The sequence below is a fragment of the Nerophis ophidion genome, linkage group LG02, assembly GCF_033978795.1.
Source record: "Nerophis ophidion isolate RoL-2023_Sa linkage group LG02, RoL_Noph_v1.0, whole genome shotgun sequence".
Classification (NCBI taxonomy): Eukaryota; Metazoa; Chordata; class Actinopteri; order Syngnathiformes; family Syngnathidae; genus Nerophis; species Nerophis ophidion.
Window position 1 is genome coordinate 74229172 of NC_084612.1, and position 26756 is coordinate 74255927.

Consider the following 26756-nt stretch of genomic DNA (forward strand, 5'->3'; position numbering starts at 1 on the left):
AAGCGCTTTGACACTACTTCCACATTTACCCATTCACACACACATTCACACACTGATGGAGGGAGCTGCCATGCAAGGCGCTAACCAGCACCCATCAGGAACAAGGGTGAAGTGTCTTGCTCAGGACACAACGGACGTGACGAAGTTGGTACTAGGTGGGGATTGAACCAGGGACCCTCAGGTTGCGCACGAATACATTAATTATTTTTTTTTTTTACTTTGCTTCTTATAACTTTTATTAGAGAAAAAATACAACCTTAAAAATTATTTTAGGATTCTTAAACACATATACCTTTTTAACTTTTAAATTCCTTCCTCTTCTTTCCTGACAACTTAAATCAATGTTCAAGTAAATTTATTTTTTATTATTGTAAAGAATAATAAATACATTTTAATTTAATTCTTCATTTTAGCTTCTGTTTTTCGACAAAGAATATTTGTGAAACATTTCTTCAAAATTATTATGATTAAATTCAAAACATTTTTCTGGCAAATCTAAAAAAAATTCAGAACCAAACTTAAGTCTTATTTCAAAGTCTTTTGAATTTATTTTTATAATTTTTGTTCTGGAAAATCTAGAAGAAATAATGATTTGTCTTTGTTAGAAATATAGCTTGGTCCAATTTGTTATATATTCTAACAAAATGCAGATTGGATTTTAAACTATTTAAAACATGTCATCAAAATTCAAAAATGTATCTTATTCAGGAAAAATTACTAATGACTTTCCATAAATTATTTTTTTAATTTTTTCAAAATGATTCGAATTCGTTAGTTTTTCTCTTCTTTTTTTTCAGTTGAATTTTGAATTGTAATGAGTCGAAATTGAACATAAACTATATTTCAAAATTTGATTTTCTCTCTTTTAAACCGTTCAATTAAGTTTTTTTTTCATAATTTATTCTCTACAAAAAACTTCCTTAAAAGGAAAAAAAATGTACAACGGAATGACAGACAGAAATACCCATTTTTTTTGATAGATATACATTTATTTATTAAAGGTAAATTGAGCAAATTGGCTAATTCTGTCAATTTTTTTAAGTGTGTATCAAACTGGTAGCCCTTCACATTAATCAGTACCCAAGAAGTAGCTCTTGCTTTCAAAAAGTTTGGTGACCCCTGCCATAGATGCATCCTGTGACACATTTTGGACTAGAAATCCAATCCGGTGATATAATTCTTTGAACGGTGCAACACTGCCCCCTGCTGGTCATTTTCTGCTATGAAGTCAAATGGTCACGATGAAAAGAGCCAAACTCTTGATGAAACAACAATTTTTGATTGTTTTGTCTTTCTTTTTCCTCATTTTCACATTTTTTGTGTGCGGGAATCTGACACATATTTCAGATAAACACGCAGAAGTAACTTTTTGCTGTTAATCACACATGCAGGATTATGTCCATGGACTTCATTGGTATGAGTTGTCTGACCGGAAGTGCTATTTTCGCTATCACTCAAAGGTATTTGTCTCTGATTACGTTCACAATGCAGGGTCAGTTTTTTTTTTAAATTCAGATTTTTTTATTTTGTCAAACCTGATCTTTTTTGTACAAAGAAAAATGCGATTTATAACGTGAACGCGAGCTGACTCGCATGCGGACGTGACGTCATGACGTCGTACACAATGCAGTGTTTACGGAAGTAAACATGGCCTCCACTCCAGTCGGTCTCAGTATTTTGGCGCATTTGTGCCAATTTCAAGGATTTTGTGCAATAAAAAGTCAATTAAATTTTTTTTAACCGAATTATTGTTCGTGGAAGTTTGAGAAGGAAGAGGACAAGTATTTCTGGCTTTGAAGAGTCTGTCTGTGGGCGGGCAGTCTGAGACAGGAGTGGTGGAATCTTCTCGTGAGTTCCTAAAACATTTTATTTTCACCTCTTTTCTGCTCCTTAGTCAAATATTTAGTCTGTACTAGTGTTGTCCCGATACCAATATTGTGGTACTGGTACCGGTACCAAAAACTATTTCAATACTTTCGGTATTTTTCGATTTTTTTCTAAATAAAGGAGACCACAAAAAATGTCATTATTGGCTTTATTTTAACAAAAATATCTTAGGGTACATTAAACATCCATCCATCCATTTTATACCGCTTATTCCCTTTTAGGGTCGCGGGGGGCGCTGGCGCCTATCTCCGCTACAATCGGGCGGAAGGCGGGGTACACCCTGGACAAGTCGCCACCTCATCGCAGGGCCAACACAGATAGACAGACAACATTCACACTCACATTCACACACTAGGGCCAATTTAGTGTTGCCAATCAACCTATTAAACATATGTTTATTATTGCAATTTAGTCCTTAAATAAAATAATGAACATAGTATTGTGTCATTTTCCATTCTATTATTCCGTCTAAATTATTAAGGACAAGTTTTACATAATGAATTATTAATCAACTTGTTTATTTACTGTTAATATCTGCTTACTTTCTGTTTTAACATGTTCTATCTCCACTTCTGTTAAAATGTAATAATCACTTATTCTTCTGTCGTTTGAATGCTTTACATTAGTTTTGGATGATACCACAAATTTAGGTATCAATCGGACACAAAATTCTGCATGTGTCCTGAGTTTATAAACATAATATAAATAAAATAAAAAAAATTAAAGTAGATGTTGTGATGCCAAAAAATACCGATGTAATCATAGTAGTATCGACTAGATACGCACCTGTATTTGGTATCATTACAGTGGATGTCAGGTGTAGATCCACCAATGGCGTTTGTTTACATTTTGACGCCGGAGAGCAACGGTGTGTAGTGAAGCATGATCGGCTATTCCCCGTCCTGCAGTGATTATGATACCTGTAAGAAACTTACATTATTTGTCGCCATGGAGACCAAGATTAGTGATTTAGAAGTAGCTAAAACGTGCTACTTCTAAATCACGGCGTGGCGCAGTTGGGATAGTGGCCGTGCCAGCAACCTGAAGGTTCCTGGTTCAATCCCCACCTTCTACCAACCTCGTCACGCCTGTTGTGTCCTTGAGCAAGACACTTCACCCTTGCTCCTGATGGTTCGTGGTTAGGGCCTTGCATGGCAGCTCCCTCCATCAGTGTGGGAATGTGTGTGTGTATGGGTGAATGTGGAAATAGTGTCAAAGCGCTTTGAGTACCTTGAAGGTAGAAAAGCGCTATACAAGTATAACCCATTTACCATTCAAAACACTGCCGACTGGGGATGGACGTTAGCCTTTAGCTAGCTAGCTACCTAGCCATGTCTTAAAGCACCTCATCCGGTGGACCTTTCTGTTTTATAACTTCACCTTCATCTTTAGTTTTTAAACCAAAATGCGTCTGTTTTCCCTTTTCTGTCTACACGCTGTGTCTGGTTGTAAGTACTCCAGGATTGTGCGCTGCCGAACATGCTCCTCTGCTCGTAAAACCAGCAATGTCACGACGTGACGGCGACGGGGTGCAGGTGGTTGGCGGACTGGTACTTTTCAGAGGCGGTATAGTACTGAATATGATTTATTAGTATGGCGGTGCTATACTAATACCGGTGTACCGTACAACCCTAGTTTGTACCCGTCTATTTTGGGGAATAATTATGACTCTTATCGTTTTTTGATGACGTTCTGGTCGGATGAATGCGACCTGATCTTGGGAGCGTCTTTTATTAAGGACTGATCGCATTTATACCCAATTTATATTCTTTATTATCTTTTATTAAGGACTGATCGCACATATACACAGTTTATATCCACATATACACAGTTTATATCCACATACGAAAGAGGTCTGGGTCGCATATGAAAAATTATTAGAGTAATTGATTTAATATATTTCTGCACATAACTTATTTTGCAAGGTTTCTGTTATCATATTATCTGTTATCAGAGGCTGCAATATACAGTCGCGATCAAAAGTTTACATACACTTGTAAAGAACATAATGTCATGGCTGTCTTGAGTTTCCAATCATTTCTACAATTCTTATTTAGATAGAGTGATTTGATTACATACTTGTTGGTCACTAAAACATTGATGAAGTTTGTGTCAGGCTTGGACTAGGATTGAGTGTGCTCCTTCGACGCAGAGGGAATATGGGACGAGCCAGGCGTGAATTAAGGTACATGATGTTTTATTGGGATTCTAAATACAAAAATAAAGAAAACCAAGGGCGCTCACAAAGAGGTATAAAACTTGGCTACAAAAATACAATCAGGAAAACAAAACAACTGCTCGATGGCATGAAAGTCAATGAGCAAACTTAAACTTGCACTGTGGCAAAGCCATGAATAACTAACACAAAAAAAACGTACTGTGACAGGTGCAAGGGGCATGGATTGCAAGGTAATTGAGGGTGCGTGAAGGCATGAAGCAGAATGCAAATAGCAAAGTTCCCAGGAAGAGGACAGAAAGAGAATGATATAAATAGGAGCTATGATGATTAGAAACAGGTGTGGGACTGAGGGCTGGGCGTGACTTGGAGACCAGGTGGAAACTAATGGGTTACTATGGAAAAACAAAACCAGGAAGTGTAAAACGGGAAACAAGAGTCCAAAAACATAACATGACAAAACAAGATCCATAGGTGTGACAGTTTGCTTCTTTTATGAATTAATTATGGCTCTACTGAAAATGTGACCAAATCTGCTGGGTCAAAAGTATAGATCCATATTTGCTTACATGTCCTTTGGCAAGTTTCACTGCAATAAGGCGCTTTTGGTAGCCATCCACAAGCTTCTGCTTGAACTTTTGACCACTCCTCTTGACAAAATTGGTGCCGTTCAGCTAAATGTGTTGGTTTTCTGACATGGACTTGTTTCTTCACACACGATGAAGTCAGAACTTTGGGAAGGCCATTCTAAAACCTTCATTCTAGCCTGATTTAGCCATTCCTTTACCACTTTTAACGTGTGTTTGGGGTCATTGTCCTGTTGGAACACCCAACTGTGCCCAAGACCCAACCTTTTAGGTTGTCCTGAAGAATTTGGAGTTAATCCTCCTTTTTCATTGTCCCATTTACTCTCTGTAGAGCACCAGTTCCTTTGGCATAAAAACAGGCCCGGATCATAATACTACCACCACCATGCTTGACAGTAGGAATAGTGTTCCTGGCCTTAATGGCCTCACCTGTTCTCCTACTAACATATTGCTGGTTATTGTGGCCAAACAGCTCCATTTTTGTTTCATCTGACCTCACATGGACAAAGATAAGACCTTCTGGAGGAAAATTCTGTGGTCAAATGAAACAATAATTGAGCTGTTGAAGCAGAAGCTTGCCAGAAGCTTGTGGACGGCTACCAAAAGTGCCTTATTGCAGTGAAACTTTTACTGTATGCAGATTTGGTCACATTTTCAGTAGACCCATAATAAATTCATAAAAGAAGCAAACTTCATGAATGTTTTTTTGTGACCAATCAATCTAACACAAAAAAATAAGAGTTGTAGAAACGGTTGGAAACTCAAGACAGCCACGACCGTATGTTCTTTATAGTTTTATGTAAACTTTTGACCACGACTTTACGTGTAGCATGTGATAGATAGATAGATAGATAGATGGATGGATGGATGGATGGATGGATAGATAGATAGATAGATAGATAGATGGATAGATAGATAGATAGATAGATAGATAGATGGATAGATAGATAGATAGATAGATAGATAGATAGATAGATAGATAGATAGATAGATAGATAGATAGATAGATAGATAGATAGATAGATAGATAGATAGATAGATAGATAGATAGATAGATAGATAGATAGATAGATAGATAGATAGATAGATAGATGGATGGATGGATGGATGGATATAGAGATAGATAGATAGATAGATAGATAGATAGATAGATAGATAGATAGATGGATAGATAGATAATACTTTATTTATTCCGTCAGGAGAGTTCCTTCAGGAAAATAAACAATTTTCAGCACAATCCCATTCAAGATCAGACAAACATTACAGGGTTTGATTGATTGATAATTTTATTAGTAGATTGCACAGTTCAGTACATATTCCGTACAATTGACCACTAAATGGTAACACCCCAATAAGTTTTTCAACTTGTTTAAGTCGGGGTCCACGTTAATCAATTCATGGTAGGGAGACAGAACAGGATCGTTGACGGGTCTGCCAACTTCCGGCGCCCCTTACAAAAAAGGTGAGATACAGGTAAACAAGTGGGGGAGAATGGGAGAAAAAAATGAAAATAAAAAAAAAATTTAAAAAATCGGTCTAAGCATGAGTCCCTGGAGAGGGGGTCCAGACTGAGGCCAAGGGGGAAAAAAACAACTGTGTGCTCGCATTAAATAAAATTATGTTTTTCTCATAATAAAATCTAATTAGACAATGAAAAAAACATTCAGCCACTGACTTTTGAGAGGAATTTTGTCAAAGTTACACATTTTGGAAAGTAAATGTTTATGCTTTTGCACAAGTTGCGGTGGGTAAGCTTGAGGGGCCACAGGGGTCACCACGGCTGGACTCCAGCAGCAGCAGGCCAAAAGTGGTATGAAGATGCGTGAGAGATGTCTTGATATGGCTTTCTGTTACGGAGACGTTAATAAACGGTGGGGCACTTCCCCTAATGGAGCTCAGGGCTCCTCAGAGGGATGTGCAGGCTAACCGCTGCCCAGGTTGGGGCTTCCGGCTCTGGGGCAACTGAGCACGGCGGTACCCCTCACAGCCCGCAGCAGCGCCACTATCACCCCACTCCAGACACGGTGCCAGGATACTGTGGTGACACAACTGTTCCTCCCTTGTCAACAAGACTGATGGATACAGAAAGGATGAAGAGGAGAGGACGGGAGTACTGATTGACATCTAACGACACCACAAAGCGACGGGTGCGCAATAAAAAGGTGCGCAGAACATTAAAAAAAAACAACCCCCGGGAGGCAATTAGAGAAGGCAAAACGATTGATATTGGAGACGACTGAAACACATTTGCGGGCGTGTCACTTATAACACAAATGTGATGCATAATTCAGGAATTGGCAGCCGAGTGTGACTTTAAGCACGTTTGTGTTCTATTCAGAGGTAAACCACATAACTGTACGTTTGAAATAGACACACCAGAAGATGATTTCATCACTTTGATGAGCGGTTTGTGTCAACGCCTGAATGTTCTAGTAGTTTCTTCTAGTGTGAGCCACCAGGGGGCAGAGCGTGCTCCCATCTGTGCTGTTTGCAGCAGAAAATAATGAAGTTAAAGTTAAAGTACCACTAATAGTCACACACTCTCTAGATGGGGTGAAATTACCCTCTGAATTTAACCCATTCACTTGTTCCACGCCCTGGGAGGTGAGGGGAGCAGTGAGCAGCATTTATTGACATGGATTTTGGTTTATTTGGGAGTTTTACCTTAAATAATTTGACATAAGAGCATCACTCTAACTTATCCTGGATTTACTATTCCAAACCTAATTTTCGAACAAGATACTATTTATCATCTGTTATATATTTATCTAGTCTTTCAGTATTACTCCAATACCTATTGTTTATTCTTTTTACTATTTAATTATGATACTACTGTGTATACAGTACCCTACACTTATACATCACTAAATTAACGCTTTGGGCCTGCTTATCAATCGGGGGTCAGCGCCTCAGGTTACTGCATCCGGGCTGCATGTCTGGAGCTCCTGGGTCCCACCGTCCATCCCTTCCGGGTGGCTGTCTTGGTTGGGGCCTGCTGGGTCTAGTCCCCGCATCCATTGTGTAGCTTGGTGCTGCAAGAAATTCCGAGTTGCTGCAAGTTGGCCAGTTGCTGAGATAGTGACACTGTGTGTCAGCATGTCTGTGATCTTCTTTTAATTATTTTTTTTGTGTGTATATATGAATGTGAATGTAGTATGTATATATATATATATATATATATATCCATCCATCCATCCATCCATCTTCTTCCGCTTATCCGAGGTCGGGTCGCGGGGGCAGCAGCCTAAGCAGAGAAGCCCAGACTTCCCACTCCCCAGCCACTTCGTCTAGCTCTTCCTGGGGGATCCCGAGGCGTTCCCAGGCCAGCCCGGAGACGTAGTCTTCCCAACGTGTCCTGGGTCTTCCCCGTGGCCTCCTACCGGTTGGACGTGCCCTAAACACCTCCCTCGGGAGGCGTTCAGGTGGCATCCTGACCAGATGCCCGAACCACCTCATCTGGCTCCTCTCGATGTGGAGGAGCAGCGGCTTTACTTTGAGTTCCTCCCGGATGACAGAGCTTCTCACCCTATCTCTAAGGGAGAGACCCGCCACACGGCAGAGGAAACTCATGTATATGTGTGTGTGTATGTATGTATGTATTTTTACATGTATGTGTGTATATATATATATATATATATATATATATTTGTGTGTATATATGTATGTATGTGTATATATATATGTATATGTGTGTATGTATGTGTATATTTATAAATGTGTGTATAAATATATATATATATATGTAAGTATATATATGTGTGTGTATGTGTATATGTATGTATATATCTATGTATGTATATATATGTGTATATGTATATATGTGTGTGTGTGAGTGTGTGTGTGTGTTTGTGTGTGTGTATATATATATGTGTATGTGTGTATGTATATATATATATATATATATATACATATATATATATATAATTTATTTTTGAATATATGTTATTTTTATTATTGTTATTTATTATTATTATGTATTATTATGATTAATTATTATGTTTTGTAAAGTAAATCTGAACAGCCGATATGGGCATCTATATCAACTATATGATTTGCCTGAGAAGCTGGACAGGACAAAAAAATAAAAAATAATTACTACCATTTAGGTTGGTGCGGTATACCGGTATTAGTGTAGTACCACGATACTAAAGAATCATATTCGATACGATACCGCCACTGAAAAGTACCGGTCCGCCAACATTTTAACGGAAGTGTAGAAGGAACAGGTTAAAAGAGAAACTAAGCAAATATTAACAGTAAATAAAAAAGTAGATTAATAATTCATTTTCTACCACTTGTCTTTAATAATGCAGACAAAATAATAGAAGGTAAATTGACACAAAATGTTACTGCAGATGTCAGCAGACTAATTAGGAACCTTTGTTTGCGTACTTACTAATAAAAGACACGTCTTGTGTGTTTATTATTTTATTTAAGAACAAACTTGCAATAAGAAACATATGTTTAATGTACCCTAAGATTTGGTGTTAAAATAAATCCAATAATGAAAATTTTTGTGGTCCCCTTTATTTAGAAAAGTATCGAAATACATTTTGGTACCAGTACTAAAGTGTTGGTATCGGGACAACACTACTATCGCATCATATTATGTATTAAATCAGGGGTCAGCAACCTTTTTGAAAGCAAGAGCTACTTCTTGGGTACTGATTAATGCGAAGGGCTACCAGTTGGATACACACTTAAATAAATTGCCAGAAATAGCAAATTTGCTCAATTTGCCTTTAATAAATAAATAAATCTAGGCTTCATGGTGGCAGAGGGGTTAGTGCGTCTGCCTCACAATACGAAGTTCCTGCAGTCCTGGGTTCAAATCCGGCCTCGGGATCTTTCTGTGTGGAGTTTGCATGTTCTCTCCGTGAACGCGTGGGTTCCCTCCAGGTACTCCGGCTTCCTCCCACTTCCAAAGACATGCACCTGGGGATAGGTTGATTGGCAACACTAAATTGGCCCTAGCGTGTGAATGTGAATGTGAATGTTGTCTGTCTATCTGTGTTGGCCCTGCCATGAGGTGGCGACTTGTCCAGGGTGTACCCCGCCTTCCGCCCCATTGTAGCTGGGATAGGCGCCAGCGCCCCCCGCGACCCCATAAGGGAGAAAGCGGTAGAAAATGGATGGATGGATGGATAAATAAATCTATACATATATATAAAAAATGGGTATTTCTGTCCGTAATTCCGTCGTACATTTTTTTTCCTTTTACGGAAGGTTTTTTGTAGAGAATAAATGATGAAAAAACACTTAATTGAACGGTTTAAAAGAGGAGAAAACAGGAAAAAAATGAAGATACAAATTTGAAACATAGTTTATCTTCAATTTCAACTCTTTAAAATTCAACCGAAAAAAAAGAAGACAAAAACTATCTAAATCGAATCTTTTTGAAAAAATTTAAAGAATCATTTATGGAACATAATTAGAAATTTTTCCAGATTAAGTGTAATTTTAGAATTTTGATGACATGTTTTAAATAAGTTAAAATCCAATATTTAACAAATTGGACCAAGCCATCTTTCTAACAAAGACAAATCATTATTTCTCCTAGATTTTCCAGAACAAAAATTTCAAAATAATTTCAAAAGACTTTGAAATAAGATTTTAATTTGATTCTAAAGATTTTCTAGATTTGCCAGAATATTTTTTTTTTAAATTTTAATCATAATAAGTTAGAAGAAATATTTCACAAATATTCTTTGTCGAAAAAACAGAAGCTAAAATGAATAATTAAATTGAAATGTATTTATTGTTCTTTACAATAAATAAAAAAAATACTTGAACATTGATTTAAATTGTCAGGAAAGAAGAGGAAGAAATTTCAAAGGTAAAAAGGAATAAGTGTTTAAAAATCGTAAAATCATTTTTAAGGTTGTATTTTTTTCTCTAAAATTGTCTTTCTGAAAGTTATAAGAAGCAAAGTAAAAAAATAAATGAATTTATTTAAACAAGCGAAGACTAAGTCTTTAAAATATTTTCTTGGATTTTCAAACTCTATTTGAGTTTTGTCTCTCTTAGAATTAAAAATGTCCAGCAAAGCGAGACCAGCTTGCTAGTAAATAAATAAAATTAAAAAAAATAGAGGCAGCTCACTGGTAAGTGCTGCTATTTGAGCTATTTTTAGAACAGGCCAGCGGGCGACTCATCTGGTCCTCATGCTGAAGTTCACAGGTTCACATCCTAGTCGGATAAAAAATATGGATTGAACCAGGTGGGTCAAGTTCATATTTCGGACTGAGCGTGCTTATTTTTCAGCTGAGTTTAAACTATATATTTTGAATTAAAACCATCTGTTACACCCATTTAACTCTTACTCAGTTTCTACCATTCTTTTCACATTCCACTATCACGGGGTTCAGCAACCCGCGGCTCTAGAGCCACATGTGGCTTTTATGCAGCGCCCTGGTGGCTCCTAATTGTTAGAAAGCCCTCTGTTTATTTAATATGTTTATGCTACACTGATGAGAGTGTTTGGCCAGCGCCGTTTTGTCCTGCTAATTTCAGCGGCCCTTGAACTCACTGTTTTGTGGACAGAGACTCCACAGTTTGTTTACATGTACAACTTTCTCCGAGGCTGCCACAGAAAGAGGTGTTTTATGCAACTCCTTCTTTGTCTCATTTTGTCCACCAAACCTTATATGCTGTGCGTGAATGCACCAAAGGTGAGCTTTGTTGATGTTATTGACCTGTTTGAGTGCTAATCAGGCATTTTTGCTCACTGTATGACTGCAAGCTAATCGATGCCTTGAGACAATATTAAATTAAGATTAGAGCTGGCCCGCCGTTATTATACAGCGGCGTTGCATTCACCGCTAATTCTAATACTTGCCAACCCTCACGATTTTCCCAGGAGACTCACGAATTTCAGTGTCCCACCCCCACCCGAAAATTTACCGGGGCAACCATTCTCCCGAATTTCTCCCGATTTCCACTCGGACAACCATATCGGCGGTGTGCCTTAAAGGTACTGCTTTTAGCGTCCTCTACAACCTATTGTCATGTCCGCTTTTCCGCCATACTATCAGCGTGCCCGCCCAGTCACGTAATATATGCGGATTCCACACACACACACGAGTGAATGCAAGGCATACTTGGTCAACAGCCATATAGGTCACACTGAGGGTGGCCTTAAAAAACAACTTTAACACTGTCACAAATATGCACCACACTGTGAACCCACACCAAACAAGAATGACAAACACATTTCGGGAGAACATTCGCACGTAAAACAACAGAACAAATACCCAGAACCCCTTTCAGCACTAACTCTTCCGGGACACTACAACATACACCCCCGCTACCAACAAACCTCGATTTTGCATGTCACTCTAAAGTTATATAAGCCTTGCTAGTTCAATATTCAATGCAAAACTTGGGTTGGGTCCCTATTAAAAGGTTAAGTTGTTCAAGTTTGGCCCACGGCTTTGTTCCGTTTAGAATTTTGGCCCAATCTGTATATGAGTTTGACACCCCTGCATTAAAGTGTTAAAAATTAAATTATATATATATATATTTTTTTTACTGTTTACTTTTAACACAATGGTCTCGAGATCAACTTCAAATCTATCTGTCAATTATAAGGTTGTTTTTTTTTTGTTTGTTTTTTGTTTGTTCGTTTTAGGCCATTCTTAAAAAAAAAAAAAGCTCATTTTTTTATGTAAAAATGCAACATTTGCCCCAAAAAATATCTCAAAGTGGAAATATTTAATGTGACGTAATTGAAGCCTTGAATAGGTCAATAATTCATAATTGATTTTTATTCACTATTTTTTGGGGGGGTTTTTAAAGAAAGAAACAGCCTGCATGGCAGCTTTGTGTTATTAGAGTAAACATTGCAACATGTTAAATTTCACCTGTTTGCTCTTTTATACCACTTTTTATGTTTTAAATGACCTGCGCCTCCTCTGCTAACTCCTTGATGGCCCTCCTCAGGCTGGAACCGGTCATTCCCACCGCACGCAGGAGACGGGTCGCAGAACCTCTTCTCTGAGAGACACTGGCGTTCACCGCAGCCCTCCGACTTTCAGGTATGACTTTACAATCTCACTAAAACACTATTAAAACTATAAGCAGATAAGGTATCTTCCAGAATTACCCAAGTAAATGTGTCTAATTACATCTAAAACGGCCCCAGTGCCGCCTGGAGCTGTCGCCTTTTCTTTTTTTTCCTTTTTTTCTTTTTTGTGCTTCACTCTAACTCTCCTCATCCACGAATCTTTCATCTTCGCTCAAATTAATGGGGAAATTGTCGCTTTCTCGGTCCGATTAGCTCTTGCTGCTGGAGGCTATGATTATAAACAATGTGAGGATGTGAGGAGCCCTACAACCCGTGACGTCATGCGCACATCGTCTGCTACTTCCGGTACAGGCAAGGCTTTTTTATTAGCAACCAAAAGTTGCAAACTTTATCGTCGATGTTCTCTACTAAATCCTTTCAGCAAAAATATGGCAATATCATGAAATGATCAAGTATGACACATAGAATGGACCTGCTATCCCCGTTTAAATAAGAAAATCTAATTTCAGTAGGCCTTTAACCCTTCTATTTTGTTGAGGGTCAATTTGACCCATTTCAGTTTTTGTTTTTATCAAAGTACTGGATAGCCTATCTTTTTCTTGCTGAAATTTGGTGACTTTTCCTCATCTAGGGTCATGAACTGGTGTGTAAAATCTGGACACTTTGTTGAGTAGTGGAATGTCTTGCAGAGTTTGTATACGGCAATGATGTTGCGGGTCATTTTGACCCAGACGCTTTAATGTGGGTAAATAGCCAAAATAAACAAGTCTCTTTGATGTACTTTTTACTTTGATGTACAATTGTTGGTATTTTGATTGCCTCTGAGACCCAGAGCCAGGTGTGTGAAGAGAGGGAACTTTCTCAAATTTTTCCTTGTCACTGTTCTCATGTCATCTATTTGACAAACTCACCAAAAATGAGCTCCAGAAGGATGACATCTGAGGAGACAAGGACAAGTGTGAGAAAGTTCCCTCTCTTCACATACCTGGCTCTGGGTCTCAGAGACAATCAAAATACAAACAATTGTACATCAAAGTAAAAAGTACATCAAGGAGACTTGTTTATTTTTGGATCTGGACAGCTATTTACCCACATTAAAGCGCCTGGGTCAAAATGACTCGCAACATCATCTTTTTATACAAACTCTGCACAAACATTCCACTACACAACAAAGTGTCCAGATTTACACACCAGTTCATGACCCTAGATGAGGAAAAGTCACCAGATTTCAGCAAGAAAAAGAAAGGATAACCAGTACTTTGATCAACCCAAAAACTGAAATGGGTCAAATTGACCCTTAACATAATACAATTGGAATAAAAAATGTATTGTATGTCACTTTTCTAAATGTTTATATAACCTAAAATAAAATTGTTATTGGTTTAACCTGTTTTCTTGACTGTTTTGAGTGCATTTACACAGTACGGGTCAAAATGACCCGCAACATAACCAATGTAATTTTTTTCCAACATAATACAAGGGTTAAAAGTCAACCAAAACATTCAGGATATGTACCTACTTTATGCAACATTTATTTCAATAGCATGTATGAACGTTTTCTCTGTGAGTTGAGTTTAGAAAAAGTAAAAAAGAAAATTACAGTCACTGCAAACAAGCGTCTCATCTGCAGCTTGCCTTCCTTTCCGCCAGCTTCAGGTTGAGCCAGCAAAATTGCGTGGTCTTATCTTCATCTCTACTCTCTTGAAGGAATAGCGCTCGCCAGTTCGCCCGTCAGTCAGGATGTACCACGTCCCCCAGTAGATGCCGTCGGTCACCCCGCTGTAGCGCCCCCGGTGGTAGCGCCCGTTCAGGTTGGCGGCCAGGCAGGCATCAAACCACCAGCCCGCGCCGTAGTACTGACCGCAGCCACCGGCGGCGTAGCGGTCGTGGTCCCGGTCGGTGGTGCTGAAGGATCGGCCGTCGTGGTTGTAACGTTTGCTGTAGCTCAGCGCGTTGCCTGCGTCACCGGAGTACTCGCGCGCTGTCAGGCGGTACCTGGATGGGAGGGAGGATCTTTGAGACTACAGTTTTGTCACTCACGTGCACATTATGTTCATTTTGTACACATTTTAACAAATCATCTAACATTAGCCTACATCAGGGGTCGGCAACCTTTAGCACTCAAAGAGCCATTTTGACCAGTTTCACCAAATAAAGAAAACAATGGGAGCCGCAAAACTATTTTGAAATTTAAAATGAAATAACACTGCATACAGTTTTTTTGACTTAGTGCTATGTATAAACCAGGGGTCTCAGACACGCAGACCGCACCTTAATATGAAAATTTAATGATAGTGAGATGTATATATATATATATATATATATATATGTGTATATATATATATATATATATATATATATATATATATATATATATATACATACATACAGCACCCCCCACAACCTTGAAAGGGACAAACGGTAGAAAATGGATGGATATACAGTATATATATATATATATATATATATATATATATATATATATATATATATATATATATATATATGTGGCCACCACTTCCCGAAGACAGCTGGCACCCCACTCGGCGACGGAAAGCTTCTGTGAGTATGGCTTCCTGCGCTTCGTGCACTTTACTCATGGATAGGTTGGCTTTGCTAGAGAGCCGTGTCCGCCAGTTAGAGCAGTGTAATTTCGTAACTTTAGATGTTGCGGACACATCTGCTAGCGTTAGCTGTAGTGAGCTAACTAGCCCAGCTTGTAGCAGCCCTAACCGGCCTACAAGCTACTGTGTACCGGTTGAGACGCATAATAGATTTAGCCCTTTAGCTAGTCCTACACCCCAGTCTACCGGGCACCACACTTTAGTCATAGGGGACTCCATCACCCGAAACATAAAGCTTAGCAAACCAGCCACAATTAAGTGTATTCCCGGGGGCAGAGCACCTGACATTGAAGCTAATCTTAGGGAGCTAACTCGCAACAGGTCTAGTAAACACGTACGGCAGGCTAACCGCACCACTAGTTATGCGAATATAGTAATACACGTTGGCTCCAATGACGTTAGGATGAGACAATCAGAGATTACAAAGAGAAACATAGCCAGGGCTTGTAATCTCGCCAGAAAGATGTCCAGGCATCGAGTAATTGTCTCTGGCCCCCTGCCTGGGAGAGGCAATGATGAGAGATATAGCAGATTAGTCTCTCTTAACAAGTGGCTGGATAGCTTCTGCAGACAACAGGGATTTACGTTTATTGATAATTGGCCCTCTTTCTGGGGCAAACCTGGCTTGCTGAGGAGAGACGGCCTTCACCCTAACCAGGAAGGCGCTATCCTCTTGTCTCGGAACTTAGACTTCGCATTGAGCCACATTTGACTAACTGCACTAGAGCAAGCCCGGTCACAGGCAATTACAGAGCCTGCTAGCCTGGGTATGGAGTCAGTTAAGTTAGAACTAGCCAGGGCAGGCTGGATGATCCCTGTACACATAGCAATTTTCGTAGAATAATACACAACTCACAAAATGTTTTTTCTACTGTGTCTATGACTACGTCAGAGTTAGACATGCGTTCTACTGAGGTGGCAAATTATGATGCGTTCAGTTTATCGCAGCGCCAAGTAGACAATCTGAAAATTCCCGTCATATCAATTCCTAGATATGGTCGTAATTATTTTAAGTACACTGCGCATAATAAACGCAACATTATTAATATTGCTACTACGGATAATTTTATCAACAACTCCTTAAAACAGCCCACTACCTATAATATGGGCTTTCTAAACATCAGATCTTTGTCCCCCAAAACGTTATTAGTCAATGAGGTCATTAGAGACAACAACCTTAACGTCATCGGTCTTAGCGAAACCTGGCTTAAACCAGACGACTTTTTTGCGATAAATGAGGCATCCCCTCCTAACTATACGAATGCGCATATTGCCCGTCACCTCAAAAGGGGAGGGGGTGTCGCACTAATATACAACGAAAACTTTAACTTTAGTCCTAACTTAAATAATAAATATAAATCGTTTGAGGTGCTTTCTATGAAGTCTGCCACACCTCTGCCTCTGTGCCTGGCCGTTATCTACCGCCCCCCAGGGCACTATTCGGACTTTATTAGTGAATTCTCAGAGTTTGTTGCTGATCTAGTGACGCACGCCGATAATATAATTATAATGGGGGACTTTAATATCCATATGAATACCCCATTGGACCCACCGTGCGTGGCGCTCCAGACTATAATTGATAGCTGTGGTCTTACACAAATAATAAATGAACCGACGCATCGCAGCGGTAATACGATAGACCTAGTGCTTGTCAGAGGTATCACCGTTTCCAAAGTTATGATACTCCCGTATACTAAAGTAATGTCCGATCATTACCTTATAAAATTCGAAGTTCAGACTCATGTTCGGCAAGCTAATAATAATAATAACTGCAATAGCAGCCGCAACATTAATGCTGCCACAACGACGACTCTTGCGGACCTACTGCCCTCGGTAATGGCACCGTTCCCAAAGTATGTGGGCTCTATTGATAACCTCACTAACAACTTTAACAACGCCCTGCGCGAAACCATTGATAGTATAGCACCGCTGAAGTTAAAAAAGGCTCCAAAAAGGCGTACGCCATGGTTTACTGAAGAAACTAGAGTTTAGAAATTATTATGTAGAAAGCTGGAACGCAAATGGCGCACGACTAAACTTGAGGTGCACCATCAAGCATGGAGTGATAGTTTAATAACTTATAAACGCATGCTTACCTTAGCTAAAACTAATTATTACTCAAATCTCATCCGCATTAATAAAAACGATCCAAAATTTTTGTTTAGTACAGTAGCATCGCTAACCCAACAAGGGACTCCTTCCAGTAGCTCCACCCATTCGGCAGATGACTTTATGAAGTTCTTTAATAAGAAAATTGAACTTATTAGAAAGGAGATTAAAGACAATGCGTCCCAGCTACAACTGGGTTATAGTAACACAGATACGATTGTATATACGGCGGATACTGCAAATATCCAAAATAGTTTCTCTCGTTTTGATGAAATAACATTAGAAGGATTGTTACAACGTGTAAATGGAATAAAACAAACAACATGTTTACTTGACCCACTTCCTGGGAAACTTATCAAGGAGCTTTTTGTATTATTAGGTCCATCAGTGCTAAATATTATAAACTTATCACTTTCCTCGGGCACTGTTCCCGTTGCATTCAAAAAAGCGGTTATTCATCCTCTCCTTAAAAGACCTAACCTCGATCCTGACCTCATGGTAAACTACCGACCGGTGTCTCACCTTCCCTTTATTTCGAAAACCCTCGAAAAAATTGTTGCAGAGCAGCTAAATGAGCACTTAGCGTTTAACAATCTATGTGAAACCTTTCAATCCGGTTTCAGGGCAAATCACTCGACTGAGACAGCCCTCGCAAAATTGACTAATGATCTATTGCTAACGATGGACTCTGATGCGTCATCTATGTTGCTGCTCCTCGATCTTAGCGCTGCTTTCGATACCGTCGATCATAATATTTTATTAGAGCGTATCAAAATACGAATTGGTATGTCAGACTCAGCCCTGTCATGGTTTAACTCTTATCTTACTGATAGGATGCAGTGCGTCTCCTATAACAGTGTGACCTCGGACTATGTTAAGGTAACGTGTGGAGTTCCCCAGGGTTCGGTCCTTGGCCCTGTACTCTTCAGCATCTACATGCTGCCGCTGGGTGACGTCATACGCAAATACGGTATTAGCTTTCACTGTTATGCTGATGACACCCAACTCTACATGCCCCTAAAGCTGACCAACACGCCGGACTGTAGTCAGTTGGAAGCGTGTCTTAATGAAATTAAACAATGGATGTCCGCTAACTTTTTGCAACTTAATGCCAAAAAAATGGAAATGCTGATTATCGGTCCTGCTAGACACCGACCTCTATTTAATAATACAACTTTAACATTTGACAACCAAATAATAAAACAAGGTGACTCTGTAAAAAATATGCGTATTATCTTCGACCCAACTCTCTCCTTTGAGTCACACATTAAAAGCGTTACTAAAACGGCCTTCTTTCATCTCCGTAATATCGCTAAAATTCGCTCCATTTTGTCCACTAAAGACACCGAGATCATTATCCATGCGTTTGTTACGTCTCGTCTCGATTACTGTAACGTATTATTTTCGGGTCTCCCCATGTCTAGCATTAAAAGATTACAGTTGGTACAAAATGCGGCTGCTAGACTTTTGACAAGAACAAGAAAGTTTGATCATATTACGCCTGTACTGGCTCACCTGCACTGGCTTCCTGTGCACTTAAGATGTGACTTTAAGGTTTTACTACTTACGTATAAAATACTACACGGTCTAGCTCCAGTCTATCTTGCCGATTGTATTGTACCGTATGTCCCGGCAAGAAATCTGCGTTCAAAAGACTCCGGCTTATTAGTGATTCCTAGAGCCCAAAAAAAGTCTGCGGGCTATAGAGCGTTTTCCGTTCGGGCTCCAGTACTCTGGAATGCCCTCCCGGTAACAGTTCGAGATGCTACCTCAGTAGAAGCATTTAAGTCTCACCTTAAAACTCATCTGTATACTCTAGCCTTTAAATAGACCTCCTTTTTAGACCAGTTGATCTGCCGCTTCTTTTCTTTCTCCTATGTCCCCCCCTCCCTTGTGGAGGGGGTCTGGTCCGATGACCATGGATGAAGTACTGGCTGTCCAGAGTCGAGACCCAGGATGGACCGCTCGTCGGGACCCAGGATGGACCGCTCGCCTGTATCGGTTGGGGACATCTCTACGCTGCTGATCCGCTTGAGATGGTTTCCTGTGGACGGGACTCTCGCTGCTGTCTTGGAGCCACTATGGATTGAACTTTCACAGTATCATGTTAGACCCGCTCGACATCCATTGCTTTCGGTCCCCTAGAGGGGGGGGGGTTGCCCACATCTGAGGTCCTCTCCAAGGTTTCTCATAGTCAGCATTGTCACTGGCGTCCCACTGGATGTGAATTCTCCCTGCCCACTGGGTGTGAGTTTTCCTTGCCCTTTTGTGGGTTCTTCCGAGGATGTTGTAGTCGTAATGATTTGTGCAGTCCTTTGAGACATTTGTGATTTGGGGCTATATAAATAAACATTGATTGATTGATTGATGTATATATATATACATATGTACATATATATATACAGTATGTGTAAATATAACATTAATATAATGGATATGTAACTAATTTAATTGGATATTAAGAGTATGTGAAAGCTCGACTCTGATAGTGCACTGCTTCTCCTTCCTGAGGCGGCGTATGGTGGTCCAGAATCGCTTCGAAGCCGTCCGGAAGTCGTTTTCCATGGCTTCCCCGAACTCTTCCCATGTCTGAGTTTTTGCCTCCGCGACCGCTAAAGGGGAAGCAGTGCACTATCAACACCGTGTATGGTGCGGATGGTGTTCTGCTGACTTCGACTGTGGATGTTGTGGATCGGTGGAGGGAATACTTCGAAGACCTCCTCAATCCCACCAACACGTCTTCCTTTGAGGAAGCGGTGCCTGGGGAAGCTGCAGTGGACTCTCCTATTTCTGGGGCTGAGGTCGCTGAGGTAGTTAAAAAGCTCCTTGGCGGCAAGGCCCCGGGGGTGGATGAGATCCGCCCGGAGTTCCTTAAGGCTCTGGATGCTGTGGGGCTGTCTTGGTTGACAAGACTCTGCAGCATCGCGTGGACATCGGGGGTGGTACCTCTGGATTGGCAGACCGGGGTGGTGGTCCCTCTCTTTAAGAAGGGGGACCGGAGGGTGTGTTCCAACTATCGTGGGATCACACTCCTCAGCCTTCCCGGTAAGGTTTATTCAGGTGTACTGGAGAGGAGGCTTCGCCGGATAGTCGAACCTCGGATTCAGGAGGAACAGTGTGGTTTTCGTCCTGGTCGTGGAACTGTGGACCAGCTCTATACACTCGGCAGGGTTCTTGAGGGTGCATGGGAGTTTGCCCAACCAGTCTACATGTGCTTTGTGGACTTGGAGAAGGCATTCGACCGTGTCCCTCGGGAAGTCCTGTGGGGAGTGCTCAGAGAGTATGGGGTACCGGACTGTCTTATTGTGGCAGTCCGCTCCCTGTACGATCAGTGTCAGAGCTTGGTCCGCATTGCTGGCAGTAAGTCGGACACGTTTCCAGTGAGGGTTGGACTCCGCCAAGGCTGTCCTTTGTCACCGATTCTGTTCATAACTTTTATGGACAGAATTTCTAGGCGCAGCCAAGGCGTTGAGGGGATCCGGTTTGGTGGCCACGGGATTAGGTCTCTGCTTTTTGCAGATGATGTAGTACTGATGGCTTCATCTGACCGGGATCTTCAGCTCTCACTGGATCGGTTCGCAGCCGAGTGTGAAGCGACCGGAATGAGAATCAGCACCTCCAAGTCCGAGTCCATGGTTCTCGCCCGGAAAAGGGTGGAGTGCCATCTCCGGGTTGGGGAGGAGACCCTGCCCCAAGTGGAGGAGTTCAAGTACCTAGGAGTCTTGTTCACGAGTGGGGGAAGAGTGGATCGTGAGATCGACAGGCGGATCGGTGCAGCGTCTTCAGTAATGCGGACGTTGTATCGATCCGTTGTGGTGAAGAAGGAGCTGAGCCGGAAGGCAAAGCTCTCAATTTACCGGTCCATCTACGTTCCCATCCTCACCTATGGTCATGAGCTTTGGGTCATGACCGAAAGGATAAGATCACGGGTACAAGCGACCGAAATGAGTTTCCTCCGCCGGGTGGCGGGGCTCTCCCTTAGAGATAGGGTGAGAAGCTCTGCCATCCGGGAGGAACTCAAAGTAAAGCCGCTGCTCCTTCACATCGAGAGGAGCCAGATGAGGTGGTTCGGGCATCTGGTCAGGATGCCACCCGAACGCCTCCCTAGGGAGGTGTTTAGGGCACGTCCAGCTGGTAGGAGGCCACGGGGAAGACCCAGGACACGTTGGGAAGACTGTGTCTCCCGGCTGGCCTGGGAACGCCTCGGGATCCCCCGGGAAGAGCTAGACGAAGTGGCTGGAGATAGGGAAGTCTGGGCTTCCCTGCTTAGGCTGCTGCCCCCGCGACCCGACCTCGGATAAGCGGAAGATGATGGATGGATGGATGGATGGAAAGCTCGACTCCTCCCTTGTTTACTTATGTGAGTCTTGTATTCAATCAGAAATGTGAAACAGCTAAAATGCGCCAAACATGGATAAGTGTAGAAAGAGTGTTTTGCATGTTTCCCATCATGCATTGTAACGGATTTAAATGGGTGTAGTTTAGGCGTGTTTTATAATATCCACAAAGTTCACTGAGCACGTTGTGTTTATTTGCGACCATGTTTACTTTTTGTGTTGGTTGCATTTGTTTTCTTCGCGCCATGACTAGGGGAGGTTGTCTGGATTGGGTCATATAATTTTATTTTGTGCTGTCTTCAGTCTAAACCACAATTCATGGTCATTGACCTGATTTACTCATTTAGTCCACAAGATGGCGGCAGTGTTGTAGCAATAAAATAATTAGATATTTTACAATTAGATGGACGTCCCTTGTCATTAGTTTGGACACCCCTGCACTCGTAGGTGCCTCATGTTGCACTAGGAGGTGCCGCAGGGGAGTAATGACGGGCACGTCCTTCATAACCAATGACCTTTAAGGAAGCTAATGTTCCCGAGAGGTGTCTTTAGCACCTTGCGCGTTCATCACCTCTGTGCCTCCGCGCCCACTTTGAAGTGGTTGTAGGTGGCGTGGCGCCTCTGCTGGTGCCAGTCCTCCAACTCCACACGAAGCTGGTGTTGGCCGGCGGACGTGAGCGCGTGCAAGGCGGCGTTGCCCAGCCAGTGCTCCCCCTGAGGATTGCCAAAGCCACGCCGGTATTCCTGCCACGTCCTGTTGAAGTCCACCGAACCGTCCTGACGATTCTGGACCACGGTCCACCCGCCTCCCGTCGTCACCATGTCACATTTAGCCTGAGCCAAAACAAAGACTTTGATATTTTGCAGCCGGGCTCTAAAAAAAAGCACGATGCGTGTTTTATGTGTGTGCTGGTTCTGAAATACCTCGACTGCTGGTCCGGCAAGCTCAGGCTGGATGGTGTAGATGCCGTTCTCTTTGACCCCCAGCCTGTAAATCTCTGCACAGTCCAGAGGATGCAACCTTTCCAACGGTGCGACTGGCAAGCAAGAGTTTAATTTCATCCAGCAAATATATCAATTCACATATTCAACAATATTAAAAACATGTGTAGTCATGAGTCACAGTCCGTGGGTCGGTTGGCAGTCTTAAATACTACAAAAGCAGCGATAGACCCCAACTCTACTCTCAATCGTCGCCATCTTGGCTACGTGGCTGAAAAGGAGGAACTAGCTCCGTTGGTTGCAATTCACCATTGAAAAAGGGAGACGTGAAAGCAGATAAATATTGCGAATATAACGGATGTGTAAGAGCACTACACTGTTCAAATTAGTGGCCACAGAAACTACAGAATTTCCTTGAATTGCCGCCGGGACGCTAATTAATTTAAAACCTCTTCTCACTCCGGCGTTTATCAAAGGCATGCGGTAAAGGCAAGCATGCGCTAATTATTTTTAAACCTCTTCTCACTCCGGCGCTTACCAAAGGCATGCGGTAAATTTAGGCCTGCGCTTATAAATTTGAGTGTGATGTAAAGATACCATCATGAAAAGCACGTTTAATAAAAAAAAACGTTATTATGGTCTTACCTTTACTTATAAATGAAGTCCATGTGCAGCTCCTTCTGATCAAAAGCATCGATAACTTGTTTATAGAAGTCTTCCTTATCTTTCTTCAGTTTTAAAAGTCTCTCTGTCTCGATGGAGATCTTCCTTTATTACCTCCTGCTTCGATTGAAAGTCCAGTTTAGAAAACGGTTTTATTTTGGATATGTAATCCTCCATGTTAAAAGTGCAAGCGAAGGAATAAACGATCGCTGCTCACTCTTGCTGCTTGTTGTTACTTCTTCTGCAGCCGAGTAGTCGCAAGAAGGATCACTAGCGCCCTCTACCACCAGGAGGCGGGAGTCATTTAATGACTCATATTTGACACACGCAGCTACGGTATATTAATAAAACATAGCTGCGTACTGTTCTTTTTAGCATATTCAATAGCGTGGACCTTAAATCCTACTGAATAGCTCTTAATCTTCTTCCCTTTATGCAATTTCAAATGATTGAAATCAGCCTCCTCCATTTTGAAAATTATGACAGGTGAAGTTTCACTTGTGACGTGACGAGTTTGACCCTGCGGAAATTCTAGGCATATGCTAATTATTTGGCTAAACGAGTTTGACCCGGCAGAAATTCTAGACATGCACTAATAAAAATTATAATTTGTGAAACGAGTTTGACCCGGCGTTAATCCTGAGCCGGCGGTAATGCTAAGCATGCGCAAATTATTTTCCGAAACGAGTTTGACCCCGGCAGTAATTCTAGGCAGGCGCATACTATATACCCGGTGGCAATTCAAGGAAATACGGTAAGTACTGTAGGTAAGTTGACGTTAAAGTACCACACACACACACACACTAAGTGTGGTGAAATTTGTCCTCTGCATTTGACCCATCCCCTTGTTCCCCCCCTGGGAGGTGAGGGGAGCAGTGAGCAGCAGCGGTGGCCGCGCCCGGGAATCATTTTTGGTAATTTAACAGCCAATTCCAACCCTTGATGCTGAGTGCCAAGCAGGGAGGTAATGGGTCCCATTTTTGTAGTCTTTGGTATGACTCGGCCGGGGTTTGAACTCACAACCTACCGATCTCAGGGCGGACACTCTAACCACTAGGCCACTGCAGTGTATAATGTTGTCCCGATACCAATATTTTGCTACCGGTACCAAAATGTATTTCGGTATTTTAGTAAATAAAGGGGACCACAAAAATGTCATTATTGGCTTTATTTTAACAAAAAAATCTTAGGGTACATTAAATATACCTTATTGCAAGTTTGTCCTTAAAGAGGAACATTATCACAATTTCAAAAGGGTTAAAAACAATAAAAATCAGTTCCCAGTGGCTTGTTGTATTTTTTGAAGTTTTTTTAAAAATTTTACCGGTCTCGGAATATCCCTAAATAAAGCTTTAAAGTGCCTTATTTTTGGCTCTCTGCGAAGACACTGGCCATTTCCCTGTGACGTCACACAGTGCTGCCAATGTAAACAAACAATGGGAATACCACAGCAAGATATAGTGACATTAGCTCGGATTCAAACTCGGATTTCAGCGACTTAAGCGATTCAACATATTACGCATGTATTGAAACAGATGGTTGGAGTATGAAAATATTGAAGAAGAAACTGAAGCTATTGAGCGAATAGCTATTGACGCTATTCATAGCCATAGCATGGCCGAATAGCTGCGTTAGCATCGCCGGTAAAATGTGCGGACCAAACGATCAGGACTTTCGCATCTTTTGACACTGGAGCAACTTAAATCCGTCGATTGGTAAGTGTTTTTTTCGCATTAAATGTGGGTGGGAGGAAACGTAATATAGTTGCAAATGCATCTACAGGTTATCCATACATCTCTGTTCCATGTCTGATTTAGCACCGCCGGTAAATAGCATGTTAGCATCGATTAACTGGCAGTCAACATCAACAAAACTCACCTTTGTGATTTCGTTGACTATCGTTGCAAATGCATTTGCAGGTTATCCATACATCTCTGTGCCATGTCTGCTTTAGCACCGCCGGTAAATAGCATGTTAGCATCGATTAGCGTAGCATGTTAGCATCGATTAGCTGGCAGTCAAAATCAACAAAACTCACCTTTGTGATTTCGTTGACTATCGTTGCAAATGCATCTGCAGGTTATCCATACATCTCTGTGCCATGTCTGCTTTAGCATCGCCGGTCAAATGTGGAGACACTCTGGCACATTCAATGGGGGTCTGGCGGCAGACACTTTGGCATCTTGGGGCCAGTGGTGCAACTTGAATCCCTCCCTGTTAGTGTTGTTACACCCTCCGACAACACACCGTCGAGGCATGATGTCTCCAAGGTTCCAAAAAATAGTAAAAAAAAAACGGAAAATAACAGAGCTGAGACCCGGTGTTTGTAATGTGTTGAAAATGAAAATGGCGGCTGTATTACCTCGGCGACGTCACATTCTGACGTCATCGCCTCCAGCCCGATAAACAGAAAGGCGTTTAATTCGCCAAAATTCACCCATTTAGAGTTCGGAAATCGGTTAAAAAAAATTGATTGTCTTTTTTCTGCACCATCAAGGTATATATTGATGCTTACATAGGTCTGGCGATAATGTTCCCCTTTAAATAAAATATTGAACATACTACTTGTCTTTTATTAGTAAGTTAGCAAACAAAGGCTCCTAATTAGTCTGCTGACATATGCAGTGACATATTGTGTCATTTTCCATTCTATTATTTTGTCAAAATGATTAAAGACAAGCGGTAGACAATGAATTATGAATCGACTTCTTGACTACTTGTTAAGGTTTGGTTTAGTTGTATTGTAAAACGTGCAGCACAAACGTTGCTTGAAGTTATGAATGAAACGAGTAGAACCCCTGTGGATGGCTAAACGACAGAACGGGGTCATAGCACACACAATAAAACACTTCCTCATTGCTGGGTTGTTGTTGTTTTTTGAACTTACAAAAAAAAATCTATAAATTGGCCGCACCCTTTTATAAGCCGTAGGGTTCCAAGTGGAGGAAAAAAGTAGCAGCTTAATGACCTGAATATATGGTATATTTATTTAGAATTGTTTTCTACACATAATACCATTATTTTTTGCTATAAAATTGGTTTTTTGTTCCATAATTTTGGCAATACATGAACATAATTCTTCCAGGAAAATGTGTTCAGTTTAGTTTTTGGACTGTTTGTTCCGGTTTGGGATCTTTCGGATTGGATTACAAACAATAAGCGAAGTACCACTACAGCGTATTTGACACGAGTAAAAACTTCTATCCATTCAAGGCGTGGAACACCACAGAGGCCACCACAGTGTATATGTTTACTTTACTTTTTATTCATAGCTGTATGTAGAAGTGTCTGGTTGTATCTGCTGCTTTAATGTCTTTAATGTCCTCTGTGTTCTTTGATGTTTGATGTTTCCCTCTTACACACATGTAAGAGGGATGTGTACTATGGCTATGAGTCGTTGTTTTT

At 41.1% G+C, this 26756-nt stretch overlaps 1 protein-coding gene and 1 long non-coding RNA gene across 2 annotated transcripts in view; one reads left to right on the top strand and one right to left on the bottom strand.

The window, feature by feature from the left end:
- The first annotated feature begins 1632 nt into the window (after positions 1 to 1632).
- LOC133535189 (uncharacterized) overlaps positions 1633 to 26756 on the top strand; it is a 38630-nt gene continuing 13506 nt past the window's right edge. Inside the window, exons 1-2 of the long non-coding RNA XR_009802176.1 lie at positions 1633 to 1848; positions 12592 to 12686. This is a non-coding gene — a long non-coding RNA (uncharacterized LOC133535189). The remainder of the gene's footprint in view (positions 1849 to 12591; positions 12687 to 26756) is intronic.
- The window catches only part of si:ch211-157b11.8 (fibroleukin), a 21317-nt gene continuing 8513 nt past the window's right edge, over positions 13953 to 26756 (bottom strand). The window contains exons 4-6 of the mRNA XM_061890701.1: positions 22671 to 22783; positions 22318 to 22580; positions 13953 to 14671 (exon numbers count right to left, since the gene is read on the bottom strand). Of these exons, the coding sequence (XP_061746685.1) occupies positions 14329 to 14671; positions 22318 to 22580; positions 22671 to 22783 (719 nt within the window). The 3' untranslated portion in view covers positions 13953 to 14328. The remainder of the gene's footprint in view (positions 14672 to 22317; positions 22581 to 22670; positions 22784 to 26756) is intronic.